This window comes from Tursiops truncatus, chromosome 10, assembly GCF_011762595.2.
Source record: "Tursiops truncatus isolate mTurTru1 chromosome 10, mTurTru1.mat.Y, whole genome shotgun sequence".
Lineage (NCBI taxonomy): Eukaryota > Metazoa > Chordata > Mammalia > Artiodactyla > Delphinidae > Tursiops > Tursiops truncatus.
Window position 1 is genome coordinate 61,832,660 of NC_047043.1, and position 14,794 is coordinate 61,847,453.

The following is a 14,794-nucleotide window of genomic DNA, read 5'->3' on the forward strand; positions in this document are numbered from 1 at the left end:
GCGAAAGCCTGAAAACCAAGGAGGGCCTTCTGACAAACCAGGGTTAAACCAGGTCCCATGCTCAGAAGCATGAATGAAACTATTTTATAACCAGACATACTTTTCCTCAGTCTAAGCTGCATTTGTTTCAGAACACAAAGTTCCATTCCATCCTTCCTAGCATGTTCAATCCGACTCCGTGATTTTTCAGCTAAATTCAGGATGCATACAAGTCATTTTCTGCTCGGTGCTCCATTGCCAAAAAGTTTTCCCCTTTCCCCTGACTCCCATGGTTGACTCTTCTAGTGTAGTGAATCTCAACCAGGGGATGGCTTTCCCCCAGGGGCCATCCAGCCACGTCTGGAGACATTCCGGTTGTTACAGCTTGGGACGAGACCAGGGGTACTGCTCAGCATCCTACAATCCCCCACAACAAAACTGTATCCACCCCAGCCGTCAGCAGTGCCACGGCTGAGAACCCTCCTCCAGCCTCAGCAAGGAGGACCCTGGATCAGGCCCCGCACAGACTGCTGCAGCTGACTCCAGACTCACGGAACATTCTGGACACTCTGCATGGCCACAGGAGACTCAGGCTATCCACAGGCACCCATTCCTGTCACTCCACCACTTCCACAGCCTTTCCACACCTGATGATGCAGGACAAGCCCACAGTGGTCCCACCAAAGATGCTCTCAGCTTCCCTACAGCATGTGCAGACCTAGTGAGTGTGTGTTCCCTGTCCCCCACCAAGCCCCCTTGGCCAGGTGACCTTAGAACACAGCAGTTCCAGATATTTTTCTCAGTGATCCAGTTTGTGTGCATATGGGGCTGGGGGGGAGGGGGCTATTATATGAGGAGAAATTACAAGGAAAAGTGTATATATGTGGGATGAATGGAAGAATTTCGATGGAAACAGTGTATGAGAAAACACAGAGGCACAGAGAAGAGGTGGCTTCAGGGAACAGATGGTGAGTGGTTTCATGAGAGGGGAAAGTGAGAAGGGAGTGGAAAAAATTGGGACTGGAGGCTGGCGAGTAGAGGACAAATGAGTATGGGCCGCGCGCACCCTGCTAAAGGAGTGTAGACCTGTGGGGGAGGAGGGGGCTTTGAAGCCAGGGAGTAAACGCATACTTTGGACCCTGAATGGCCCCGGCGAGTGGCAGATGTGCTGGAAGAAGACTAGAAGGGAGGCAGAGACCCTAGGCAGAGGTTTTGGCAGTGCTCTTCCTGGGACACAACGGGGGCCTCTACCAAGATAAAGAGCTCTGTGTGGAGAGAAATTAATGTATTTGAAAGCTATGAAGGAGAACCACTCATTAAGATTTGGATTTAGGGAGTGAGTGAGTGGCAGAGGTCAAGGCTTGGGCCCCAGCCCAAAGGGATGGAGAGCACTGGCTCCAGGATGTGGGATGATGGGTTCAATTTTTAGGACAGGTTGAGTGAGAAATCCTGGAGGACATTCAGGTGGCAGTGTCGAGAGCCGCTGGATGTGCTGGCCTTGAACCCAGCGGAGCAAATGGGTGGAGATCCACATTTGGGGTCATAGGAAGTGAACACCGTGAGGGGTGGACAAGTGGCTCTAGACAGAACCCAGAGGAACACAGGCAGCAAAGGAGCCCGAGAGGAGGAGAAGGAGAAAGTGGGCAGGGCAAAGCCAACTGCAGAGAAGAGAGCTCTGGGAGGAACAGGAAGTGTCAGTGATGTCTAATGCTGCCAAGCAAGATAAGAACGGACAAAACATCTCCTGACCCCGTGATGCAATCAGAAAGGCGCAATAACTTAGTAGCTCCTGCCTTGTCTCTTCCTGGACCAACTCATGGCAAAGGAGCGTAGAATCATATTTCCTCCTTCCCCCAGAAAAACATGATTTTTGTCCCCAAGTTTTGGGCTCTCCCGAGGGGACAGGACTGGCCTTTGTAGTCTGAAGGTCCTGGTTTACTGGTAGAGGGAAGTGCCCTTTCCAATGATCTTTCCAGAGAGTGTGGCTGAATCCTATGGGACAGGAAGGGATGGGACCATGGACTCTGAGGCAGAGATAGGAGCCACCTCAAATAGAGTCCTCGGAGGCCCCAGGGCCTGGAAGGAAATGGCTGCAGAGCCTCTGAGGAGACTCAAGGACCAGCCTGGGGGAGCACTGGGCAGGAGGGAGCACAGCCTGCAGTCTCCAAAACGTGAGGCTCACATGGGCCTTGGCCCTTGGAGGGGCCCAGAGCAACCAGCCAGGCTGAGGACCAAGGCAAACCCCGTCCTGCAATTAAAATCTACCATGATTTAATTCTGTTAAAGGAACTATTTTTAAAGTGAGATGCTACTTAGTTTATTACCTTTTACCACTGTTTATAAGAAAAAAATTCTTATCTATTTAAGATACGGTTAGTATCCAATCAGTGACTGTCCAACACGACCGACCCTACGAAAGCTGGAGTGTGGCCAGTGAGGTGGGGAAGGAGAGGCGGAGAAGGGAATGTTGCGGGGGGCGGGCAGGAGGGACGAGCCACTTCCTCTTCCACTCTTCTGTTCACACCCTGATGACAACGGTGAGTAAGCCAAGGGAACGGTCAAGTGGAGTGAGCGGGCAGTGCGGCCTCGCTGTGCCCATGACTCCTCCTCCGTACACCGTACACATGGGTTTCACGGTCTTACGACACACGGTGGTGTTGAAAATTTCAGTTTCCATTTCTTGTCATTCAGGGTAAATGAAATGTGCGGGAAACCAGAACACTCAGCCTGTGCAGCGCTCTGCCCAGATGCCCACTTCAGTCCTGGGGACAGGGCTGCTGCCCCCCTCACTGGGAACCACCCTCAGCCACCAGGACCTACCTGCCCATGGGGTGGCTGAGGCCGATGACTGGCTGAAGTGGGACTGCAGAGGCCGGGGCCCTTCTCTCACTGTGGGATGGCACTCAAAGACCACCCCGGAGCTCCACACAGGATCGGGTGAGACCTCACATTGTGCTGAGGTGTGTGCTGTACTCACATCGTGGTGGCTCCTCCCTCTGCCCGGTCCTGCCTCGCTCACTCCCTTACACGCGTGCCTCCTGGAAGCTGCCCCAACAAGACCTCCGCCCCTGAGGGCTCTGGATTACCAGGAACGCAATCTAAGGTAGTCTGATTCTTGGTTTCAACTTTCCCTTCCACAGAAACTCAATCACAGATGCCAGTAAGTAATAAAATGTCTCTACCCTGAATTGTGTTACTTTCCCTTCCCTTGCTCCATCTCTGACATCCAAGTAGATGGTCCCTCAAGGACCTGAAACAAAAGACACTAGGAGGAAAAGGGAGGAGAGGGGAAGAGGCCTATGCACGCCTCGTCTGGCTAACTCCCATTCAGAATTTGGGCTTAGAAGACTCCCACCCCGGGAAACCCTGCCTGGTCCCTCCGGCTGGGCCAGGTGCCCCTGCTGACAGCTCCCACAGCTCCTGTGTTCTCCCCCAGTACAGCACATGACTCCCTGAATTATAAACAGGTATGCACCTGACCATCTCGCTCCAGAAAGTCAATGCCACGAGGGCAGAAAAGGGGTCTACTTTGCTCGCCATTTTCTCCAGGGACCTGGTAAAGTTCCTGGCACTTGGGAGATGTGTCCTGCGGGGTCCTGGCAGCAAACAAATGGCACACGCAAATAGGGCAGCTGAGGAAAGTTTGGTAAAAGGACTCTTTACAAAGATTTAGACAGGGCATGGGGAAACCACAGGACATAGTGCAGTACCTGATGCTAGTGAGAGCAGGCCGCCATTCCTGCTGCTAGGAGCAAGGAGCACAGGGCAAAGGAGGGGGCAGGGGCTTCTGTCTGACAAAAGCTGCTCACAGGTCAAGAGACACATCAGCCCCGCCGGGAAAGTGACCCCTGAGACCCACCAGGAAGGATCCAGGGAGCTAAATCCCTTGACCTCACTTTCCAATCTCCTGCCTAAAACTCCCCATCGGCCAAACGCAACTGAAACTCAGAGGACAGAGGAGTCTGCTATTACAAGATAAGGCTCCCTGGACGTAAATCAAGGTGGAGGAAAGTAGAGAGTAGATACTGAAGAGCAAAAGGAAGATTTATGAGACAGTCGACACTAAATACATGGGAAATGAATAAATGAATGATGTTTTTCAACAAATACGCACTGAAACACTACTCAGTGGATACTTATTCTGATCACCGTCTTCATGGAGACAAATCAAAGGCCGCACACATAAAAAGGCCACTAGGTGTAACTCCAACCTGTGGGCAGACAATAAGGCCTTAGGCTACGTGAGATGGGCATCTGGAACTGAGAAGTCCTGACAAAAAGCAAGCGCTTGGGAAAAGGTGGACCAGAAGAAATTTGCCCAGAGGCAGATGACAATAAGTAAGCTTACCTGTTTTTGCCTAGGCTCTACGTGGGAGGGGGAAAATCTCTGAGAATCCAAAACCTGCACTTCATGAAAATCTGAGGTTCAATTTTACAATACCCTCAAAATGGGAGACCCCAAAACAGGCCAGGAAAGCTCATCTCAGGCCATTGATATCTTAGTGCTCCTGGCTGAAACAAATGCAAAACTCCTCCGGAAGGGAGTGTTCCCACTTCAGGTCACGAAAAAGCTGCTGCAGAGAAAATAATCCCCGATAAAGATGAACTCACACTGAGACTACAAAACACACAAGTAAATGGACCACCGTGAGTGACAGCTGGCAGGCCTAACAACTACAGGATTAGAACTCTGAAAGGGTTGATTAAATCATGATTTGATTAAAAGTATTTTTCTAAGGAATCAAAATCCTAAAAAAGGAACAAAATATTATTACCAGAACCCACTCAGTGTATACAAAGGTATACTCCACTCTAACAGAATCTGTCTTATTGCCCTAACTCAGCACACTGTCTTAGAGGATGAAAGGTCCTAGAAACCCTTCTGGAATATGGAGGCTTTTACTCAGTAGGTGTTTCCCCTCTCTTTTCCTAGGGATACATACTCACCCTCTGAGTCCCCCTGTCCCCTAATTGAAGAATACTGAAATAATTCTCAGGACTTAACGATTTCCCTTCCTTCTTCAGTACCATATCTGTAGTAGGATTAGGTTTAGGTACAATTCAAAGGTACCACATTTCAAAGTTGTGGTACACGATTGTACCCTATTTCTTGTTCAGTCGCTACTGGCAAATTTTTAGAATTTTTGTTGAAACTATTTTTCAGTCATTTTACAAGGCAGTGGAGAAGGAAGAGTCCTTGACCCTACTTCACTCCACCATCTTTACTAGAAAGCCCCACACTAATGTTCTTGAGATTCTATAGGGGTAAGCACTGCTTCAACTTGGGCAGCCGTAGATGTAGCTGTGCTTGTATGCTGACTTCAGAATTCTGTTGGTGGGGTTGGTGTTTACAGTTGGGCGGCAGGGAGATACTGGACACCTCGTTTATGGGGCATTTGCCCCAACTCAGCAGAGCAACTGATTACATTTCACCACACGATGTTGCTGGTGACCCTGGGAGACCAATCTCAGGGGAACGGTGGGGACAGAAGCCAGGCCGGAGGGGACTCAGTAGGGAGTAAACAATGTGAAGCAGCTGGACAACTAATGAAGGCTGCCTGGGAAGAGGTAGAGTAAGTAGTTAGAGCAATGTGTGAGGTTAAGGGTGGATTTACAGTCTTTATTTAAGGGAGATACCTGAGCATTTTAAAATTTTGGAGAATCCAATAGAGAGAGAGAGGCTGTAGCTAAAGCAAAACATGGAAACAACTAACGGAGGTTAGACAGAATGAGATCCAGAGTGCAGGAGGAGACGCCAGCCTTCAATATAAGAGGAGTAACTCTGTCCGTGGAAGAGGAAGAATGGAGAATTTGAAGCTGGGGACCAGGGAGGTGAGAGTTTGAAAACTGTAGAAGGTGAGCTCCTCTCCTGAGCATAAATGTAGGTGATGGGAATGGGCATTTGAAGAGATGGGAAGAGTTTTAAATTGCTCAAAGTAGCCAATGGAAAATGAGAGAAAGTGACAATTTGAGATATTCAGAAGAGTTACGAGGGAAACTAGAAAAATCTCTGGAAGCCAGCTGAGATGGGAGACCATAAATGAGTGATGGATCTTGTCTTCATGGCTACGTGGTTTTAACCAGCTATTCTCAGAAATACATTCTCAAAGAAAGAATGGCAGGGAGTAGCAGATTGATGGATTGATCTAAGGCTGGTGGTCAAGGGAGCTCAGGGTACTGACCAGAGAATGACTACGTGATAGACTATTAGATTTCAGCTAGACTAGGGGGATGCAACCACAGGAGGGGCTGAGAGGCAGAGGCTGGAGGGCTTGATGAAGAATGACGACAGTTACAGAAGGAGCGAATGGAGTGAGGGAGACCAAAGGGGTAGACGTTGTGATCAGAAGAGTGAGCGATTTTATTGTGAAAGTCCAGTGGTGGATCAACTTAACAAACCTGAAATCTGACCATGAGTGTGGACGATAGTGGAGTGAAACTGAAGGCCAGTGAGGCTGAGTAAATGAGCTGAAAGCCCTGGGCCCTGCATGGGGGTCAACATGGGCAATTAAGTCACCAGGATGATGGAGAAAACTGGGGTGAAGAGAAGCTCCTTATCCATGTACACTAGTCTTAATAAAAGAAGGGGGCAATCAGGCAGACAGTGGTAATGATGAGGTGGAGTAGCGGGTAGTGGCTGGAGACCACAGTAGTCTCTTATATACGTACCTATTAGATCTTATAGGAGTAATGGTCACCAAGTGGTCACCTGGGGCCAGGGACGTCACCTTCTGATCCCCAAGGGTGAGGCGGGTAAGACAGAGAAGGAGCATCCTCAAGGGACAACAGATGGTAGGAACATTAGGAGGTGAGGTGAGGTGAGGGCAGAGGAGGCACAAAGGAGAATGGCAATGAGAAATTGAGAAGGTACCTGACCTGAGGCACTGACTGAAGATGGTGGGGATAGGGGCACGATGACATCAAGTGGTCTTACGTGTTCCAAAAAGACTGACCCCAGCAGACCACAGGTAGACGGTGGTTAAGAAGATGAGAGAAGTATTAAGATGCTGCTGAACGTATCATTCTCCAGTAAGCAAAGGACTCAAGACTCTCTAGAGACTGATGTCTCCCTTCAAAGGCTGTGTTAGCACAAGTTCTTCAAAATATAGACGCTAAGATGGGACGTGGCATAAAAGAAATGTATTAGAGGAAACGTCTCTGAGAGAGCTTGCAAAGGGAGGTGGGAGAAGCTGGGAAAGCTGCCAGATCACAATGCAGGTCTGACCACAAGGGAAGGAGAGAAGGAGGAAGTGAGGTTAGGGAGAAGCACCAGTCCATCTCCCAGGAATGGGCCTGTCCCAGTGCCCCTAACAGGGCCACTGACTGGGAGCAGCCCGTGGCCGGCATGGCCTCAGCACGGATGCAAGGATGCGTTTCAGAGTGAGGAAGCTGGGATCCTCAGTCAGTTATGCTCATTCCCATGGCCGCCACACAACACAGCAATATTTGTATGTCTGAGGCAACATTTCTCAAAATACAGCCTGCAGAGTCCTTGGTCCATAAGTAACTGCGTAAGAATTAAAAGGGGATTCCATGATCAAACAATTTTGGGAAATGCTGCATACTTTCTCTAGGATCCTAATGCTTACTAGCACTTGAAGAGTTCTGAGAAGCACTGTAGTAAAGAAACTTGCTTTATATTTTCAGTCCACCTATTTCTCAAACCTACTTGAGTGAAGTCCACCCCCACTTTTTTTTACACCTTTCAGCACAAAGCAGAATAAACCGGACATGAAATGAGAAAGGGTTTTTAAGGATATAGTTAACTATTTTTCTTCCAGCAAGTACATATAAAATCTATATTTCAGGGTTGGTCATCAATACAATTGTTTTTTGGAAGTATCATTTCCCCCTCGCTGCCCTCCCAGGTAGCCCAGGTATTGAGAGGACTAAGCACTAAGGTGACATTTTAGGCTTAGCCAAGATGTGGGAGAAAATGTGGGGGCAGGATGAGACATTCTCAGAATCCCTAAAATTATAACATGTAGGTATAGGCCCCTTCAATCTACTGCTCAGTACCAAACAACGAATCCAGAGGAAAATTGTTTTCTAAGAGTAGGTTTTACACACTTTCCATTAAGAAGCAGTGCTATTCAGGGAGATCAGCTCGGTGCTTTGTGACCACATCGGCGGAGGGGGTGGTGGGATAGGGAGGGTAGGAGGGAGACGCACGAGGGAGGAGATATGGGGATATATGTATACGTATAGCTGATTCACTTTGTTACACAGCAGAAACTAACACACCATTGTAAAGCAATTATACTTCAATAAAGATGTTAAAAAAAAAAGTAGTGCTATTTAAAAATTATAATAGCTGCTATTTGGGATTATCATAGATTTTTTTTCCTATACTTACCTGATTTTCTGTAATATTTGCTAATAAAAATTAGTTAGACAGATAGATAATCTGAGAACACTGATATTTGATGAAGCCATTTTAAGGGATAGATAAATTATTGTAATTCTAAAGTTCTGAATACCCATTTCTCAATAACAAGTTAGACCTCTGAAAATGTCATCACGCTAGCATTCAGCATCCTAGCACCCTCCCATCCCTTCGCTCAACTAATTTAATGTTGTATCTATCAATCAGCATCCAGTCAAAAGACAGGAATCATACCAGTAATTTGACCAAAGAGCATTTACTACAAAGAATTATTAATTAGTCAAAGGGGATTAACTGTCTAAGGGAGTAGGAAGCAGAGGTAGGAAGAGGCCCCTAGACTGAGGCAGAGCACCCGAGAAGGAACACACGTGGAAGAGGCCCTCCCTCCCAAGGCTGAGATTCAGACCTGTTACAGAGGGTGACTGCAACCCACTGGATGGTCAGGAAGTTTGTCAAGGTGAGGCCCTTGGGGGCTGGTGAGCAGGAAATTGCCTGCAGTGAGACCCACAAGAGGGTGGGCACCACTCGGTCTCCACACAGCACTGTCAGGTCATCCCAAGGAGCAAAAACAAACAAACAATAACAAAATTCTGTAACAGAATGAGAAGCCCCTGCCTCTTCCTGTGATTCTCAGAGCCTTCTACATCAGCTGGCAAAGGAGAAATGCTTATAGGGCTCAGCTCAAGGATTACAAAGCAAGGCAAGGAAGGATGGGTTAGGAGCTGAAAGGCAATAAATTACTAACAGGTGCACCGCATCCTTTGCTTGTTTTTTTTTACTGAGGGCCAATGTAACATGAAGAATATTTCTGCATCTCCTGTAAAATTATTAATAAAGTCATCACCCAGTGTGTTTTCCAACCTCCCTAATGTAAGAACTTAGAAACAAGAAAAAAATGAGATAATGAGTGTAAATTATTGGACCTAATCATCTGCTGCTTCATCTTGTCAGAGCTCATCTTGTCAGCACAGCTTTCTCTGACTATCCTACGTAAAATGTGAACCCCCAAACCACCCTGGTCCTTCCTAGTCTCCTTCCCTGCTTTGCTTTTCTCCACAGAACTTCTCTCCTACTACCCTACAATTTACTTACTTATTTTCTTTTTGTCTGTAATGTAAGTCCCATGAAGGTCAGGATGTTTGCCTACTGATGTGTCCCCAGCACCTGGAACAGTGCTGGGCACATGCTAGGCACTTTACAAACATTTGTTGAATAAATGAATTGAATAAATGCGTGATCTACATGTATGGGGGAATGAGAGTTATAACATGACAGTTTCCTAGACTGAAATTGGGATTGAACTTGAACAGACATTTTTCCAAAGAAGACATACAGGTGGCCAACAGGCACATGAAACACTGCTCAACATCATTAGTCATCAGAGAAATGCAAATCAAAACCACAATAAAATTATCATCACCTCACACCTGTCAGAATGGCTATCATCAAAAAGACCACAAAAAACTAAAGTTGGTGAGGCTGTGGAGAAAAGGGAACCCTCCTACACTGTTGGTGGGAATGTAAATTGGTACAACCACTGTGGAAAAGAGTATGGAGGTTCTTCAAAAAAATAAAACTTCATATGACCCAGCAATTACACTCCTAGGTATATATCAGAACAAAATGAAACCACTAACATGAAAAGATATATGCCCTCCAATGTTCATAGCAGCATTATTTACATTAGCTAAGATATGGAAGCAACCTAAGTGTCCATAAACAGATGAATGGATAAAGAAGATGTGGTGTGTACACATACAATGGAGTATTAACCATAAAAATAAATGAAATTTTGCAATTTGCAACAACATGGATAGACCTAGAGAGTACTATGCTTAGTGAAATAAGTCAGAGAAAGACAAATACTATATCCTATCACAAATACTATATCACTTATATGTGGAATCTAAAAAATAAAACAAACAAATGAATATAACAAAATAGAAAGGTACTCACGGATGTAGAGAACAAACTAGTGGTTACCAGTGGGGAGAGGAAAGGGGAGAAAGGGCAAGATAGGGGTAAAGGATTAAAAGATACAAACTATTATATATAAAATAAACAAGCAACAAGGATATATTGTACAGCACAGGAAAATATAGCCATTATTTTGTAATAACTTTAAATGGAGTGTAATCTATAAGAATACTGAATCACTATGTTATATTCCTGAAACTAATATAATATTGCAAATCAACTATACTTTAATTTTTTTAAAACTGGGATTTAATTATAGTAATAAAGAGGAACTCAGAGACTCAAAGGTAAGGTTTGTGAGCTACATGCCAAAGCCACAGCATGTGGTGAAGTTTCACCAATAATGATGACCCTATTACAGTTCCAGATATTAGAATGGTAAATAAAACTTTCCTCTTGCCTCAACTTCAGACCTTTAAACCATTCCTACCTACCAATTTAGAATTTCCAAGAATCCCACAGTCTTAGAGACCTAATACACAGTACAGTGATTATAGACAACAAAACTGTATCATAAACATTAAAATTGCTAAGAGAAGAGACCTTAATTTTTCCCACCACCAGAAAAGTTGATAATTTTGTTAGCTAACACTATCATGGCCATCATATTGCAATATAAATGTATCAAATCAATACGGTACACCTTAAACTTACACAATGTTATTTGTCAATTATATCTCAATTAAAAAAAAAAAAGAATCCCATGGTCTGGGTGTGGATAAGCAGAATGCTGGGAATCAAGCCAAAATAAAATAATTCAGAAAGTGAAGGCCATACAAATATCAGGAAGTTAGGGTGATCCTGAAGTTACCAAACAGTGCCTTCCTTAGGGAACTTCAAATTTCACATGGTTCTGTGACACGGATGAGGCGCCTGCTTGCTGCCATTTTCCTCCGCTTGACCGTATAATGCAGTGTGTATGTTCACAGGGTTTTTCAAGTTTCAAAGTTTGACTTGACCCTCAGTCCCCTGCCTGGGACTGACCAGTGAGTATCAGGCAATAAAGCACCACGAGCCACCATCACTTACTCCGTCAAAGTTCTGGGGGTACTGGTGTGGCTACAGATAGCCCAGCCACAGGGGGCTGAGCCTGGAGGAGGAGCAGGGCACGGTGGCCCTCACTCACTCACAGAAGCCATACTGCCGGGCGGTGGGGGAAGACCTGCTGGGAAACATTCACAGCCAGGTTCCCACCAGCACCAACCCCTCCCAACCCCTCCCAACCCCTCCATACGGAGGAACATCATGAGTTTCCCTCTGAGTTAAATTTAATGCTCGATCACATATTTGTCCAGGCCCTTTTAATGTTTATTTTTCCTTTCCCTTAATAGTTTCCTCAGTTCTATTTCTATTTTGGCAGGTCCACATTCTGCACCGACTACCACCTCAAACATATCTTTGGCATTAACAGATGTCGTTTAACCAGCGAAATGCACGCTAAGCCAACATGCAAGACTGGTCCTCAAATTAGGTCCATCACAGATACAAAGAGTTGATCCAGGAGAAGTTCATACAGATTTTCCAGTTATTTCAAGTTCTTTTTCTCAGTTCATCTTTCTTCCAAACCGCCCCCATCCCCTTCCTCCTCCCTACACCCTCCTCCCACCACTCTAAATCTGGACTCTCAGCTTCCTTTCTCTCTGGCCTTAAACGTCACCCCACCCCAGCCTCAAACGGGGGTTGAACTTGTTCCCCTCACATTCTCTGCACGTGACTTGATGGAGCCTCTGCATCCTCACCATGGAACTTTCCTGTGCTGGGCCCTCCTTCTAGGAGCAGGGTCAGCTCCTAACATCTTGCCTAACTCCTTGGTTCCCTCACATCAATTTCCCCCAGGCACTGGTACTGAGGCTCTGTCTCTGCACCACCCCCTTCCCAACTGACATCACTCTGTAGCTTCCACTGTCCCCAGAGCAGACCCTACTGGGGCCCCATTCCTCAGCCAAAGCACACAGCGTCTCTCAAAAGGGACAATGAAAACCAAAGCAGTGGTTCTCACTGCAAGTTCTTGAAGCCCCATATGCTAATGCTGATGAAATGCTACATGGGAGCCTCAGGCCCCTGGGCCCGGACGCAGAGTCATCGTATGTGACACTTCTCTCCTCTGCTGCAAGCCACCACCTGCTCAGTTACACGTCAGAGCACTTTGCTATCCCTCCCTCAGTATCACTGAGAAGCAGCAGTAACTTAGTTCCCTTATCTAGGGCAGCCAGCAGGATGGCCACAGGGAAATCAAAGGCGGGGTACGGGGTGGGGGTGGAAGCAGCAGGAGAAAACAACTTCCCAGTTTCTCTTTGCAGCTTAAGAAACTCTCTGGGGGTCTGGGGGAGCTTTCAAGTTGCTTTATTTTGGTTAGTCCCTGAGATGTGTGACTGGCGGAACACAGCCACCAGGGGGATAAACAGTGGTTTCTCTTGACCCTAAGGGTCAGGGGCCAGCTGTTCTGAAGGAAGCCAGCTTTTAACTGGCCCAGACGGTTCCCACAGCAACTCGGATGGTAGGTCAGGAGGCCATACCCTCCCCGCCTAGGAACTCGATCAGTGGTAAGTCTTCGATGTATTTAACCAGTTATGTCCATGTTGATGCTTAGGGTGGTTTCGCTTTTGCAAACATTTATTTATATCCTTCAAGAGAAGAACTCAGACCTCTCCGCCTGTCACAGGAAGCTGTTACGGGGGGTGAGCAAACTTTTTAAATGCACAGAAATTGCGACTGACACCAATTTTGTGACGCTAAACCCCGGTACTTGGTTCTCTTTAATTGTGTTTTTTCCTACATGGCTTCAGGTAGGCAAGTCTTGTTTCTACCAAGAGAACGAAGTTATATGAAGAAGGGTAATGCTTACTTTTGTCTGCCTGTGGTAGCTCGCATACTACTAAACACCTAAGTGCTTAATGAAAGGATGAATCATAGCAGCTGCTCTCAGGATATAGGGCGTGTTAAAGAAATGTTTATTTTCAGTCTTCTGAGTTGTAGACCTGCTCTGGCTAAAATCAGACACCAGAAAAGGGCAAGTATTTATTTATCCTCTAGTCCTGTGTGCCGTTTCCTCTAGGACCACACAGCTGTATGAAGGGAAAATCATCTTTCATTTCTCCACAGGGCAGCCTGAAGATGGCTAATTACACGTCAGCACCAGAGGATGATTATGATGTCCTCATAGAAGACAATCTGAGTAACAACGAAATAGAACCATGCACCCCATACGAGCCCAAGATTCTCTCAGCCCAGCTGGTGCCTTACCTCTACACCATGGTGTTCACGGCTGGCCTCCTGGACAATATCTTGGTTGTGCTTATCCTGGTAAAATACAAAGGACTCAAGCAAGTGGAAAATATCTATTTCCTCAACTTGGCAATTTCTAACTTGTGTTTCTTGCCCACCCTGCCGTTCTGGGCTTACACGGCCTCACGTGAGGGGGTTCTTGGTGACCCCCCGTGTAAAATTGTCGTGGCACTCTACTCCATAGGCCTGTACAGTGAGGCATTTTTCAATGTCCTTCTGACTGTGCAAAGGTACCAGGAGTTTTTCCGCATGAGAAGGCTTTTCTCGGCCTGCAGGATGGTGGCTGGCAACATCTTCACAAGTGCTCTGGCGTGGGTCACAGCCATTCTGGTCACTTTGCCTGAACTTGCTTTTTACAAACCTCAGATGGAAAGCCAGAAATACAAGTGCTTCTTTACCAGACCTCACTTCCTACCAGCTGATGAGACATTCTGGAAGCATTTTCTGACCTTAAAGATGAACATTTTGGGATTTCTTTTGCCACTGTTTTTTTTTCGTATTTTGCTACGTGCGAATGAGGAAAACACTAAAGTGTGGGGCGAGGAACTGTGACCTTTTCAAGCTTGTTTTCACCATAATGGTTGTTTTCCTTCTGATGTGGGGACCCTACAATATTGCGCTTTTCCTGTCTGCTTTCAACGAACACTTCTCCCTGCATGGCTGTGAGAGTAGTTACAACCTGAACAGAAGTGTCCAGATCATGAAAATCATTGCCACCACCCACTGCTGCGTCAACCCTCTCCTCTACGTGTTTCTCAACAAGGCATTTAGGAAACACCTCTGCCAACTCTGCCATCTGTGCAGTGACACCGCACCTCCACCCACTGAGGAACCTGCCCAAGGCACATCAAGGGAAGAATATCACCTTTCCACTTAAATGTAAACTAGCTCCTACCAAAGGCGGGATAAATAAACAATAATTTTTCCCTCATTGCATTGTTTTGTGCAATAGTTTTTACACATTTGTACATAAAAAAAGGCTCCAGGAAGAAAAGGGGGAGGTGAACAAACATTCACCAAGCGCTGAATTTGTCTCAGGCGCTGTGCTAGGTTCTTGACAAACGTGAGCTCCTCCGTGCCTCACTGACTGCTCGTGGTGTAGGTGGAATTAGTCCCATTTCTCTGGGGGAGGAAACTGAGGCTCAGAAATTTGTCTGAGATCACACA

General features: G+C 46.4%; 1 protein-coding gene across 1 annotated transcript; it reads left to right on the plus strand.

Moving 5' to 3' along the window:
- The first annotated feature begins 12,997 nt into the window (after positions 1–12,997).
- Positions 12,998–14,558, plus strand: CCRL2 (C-C motif chemokine receptor like 2). The gene is given in 3 exon segments (XM_073811092.1): positions 12,998–13,020; positions 13,445–14,113; positions 14,115–14,558. Coding segments are annotated over 2 exon segments (1,047 nt in total). The 5' UTR covers positions 12,998–13,020; positions 13,445–13,456; the 3' UTR covers positions 14,505–14,558.
- The last annotated feature ends 236 nt before the right edge of the window (positions 14,559–14,794 follow it).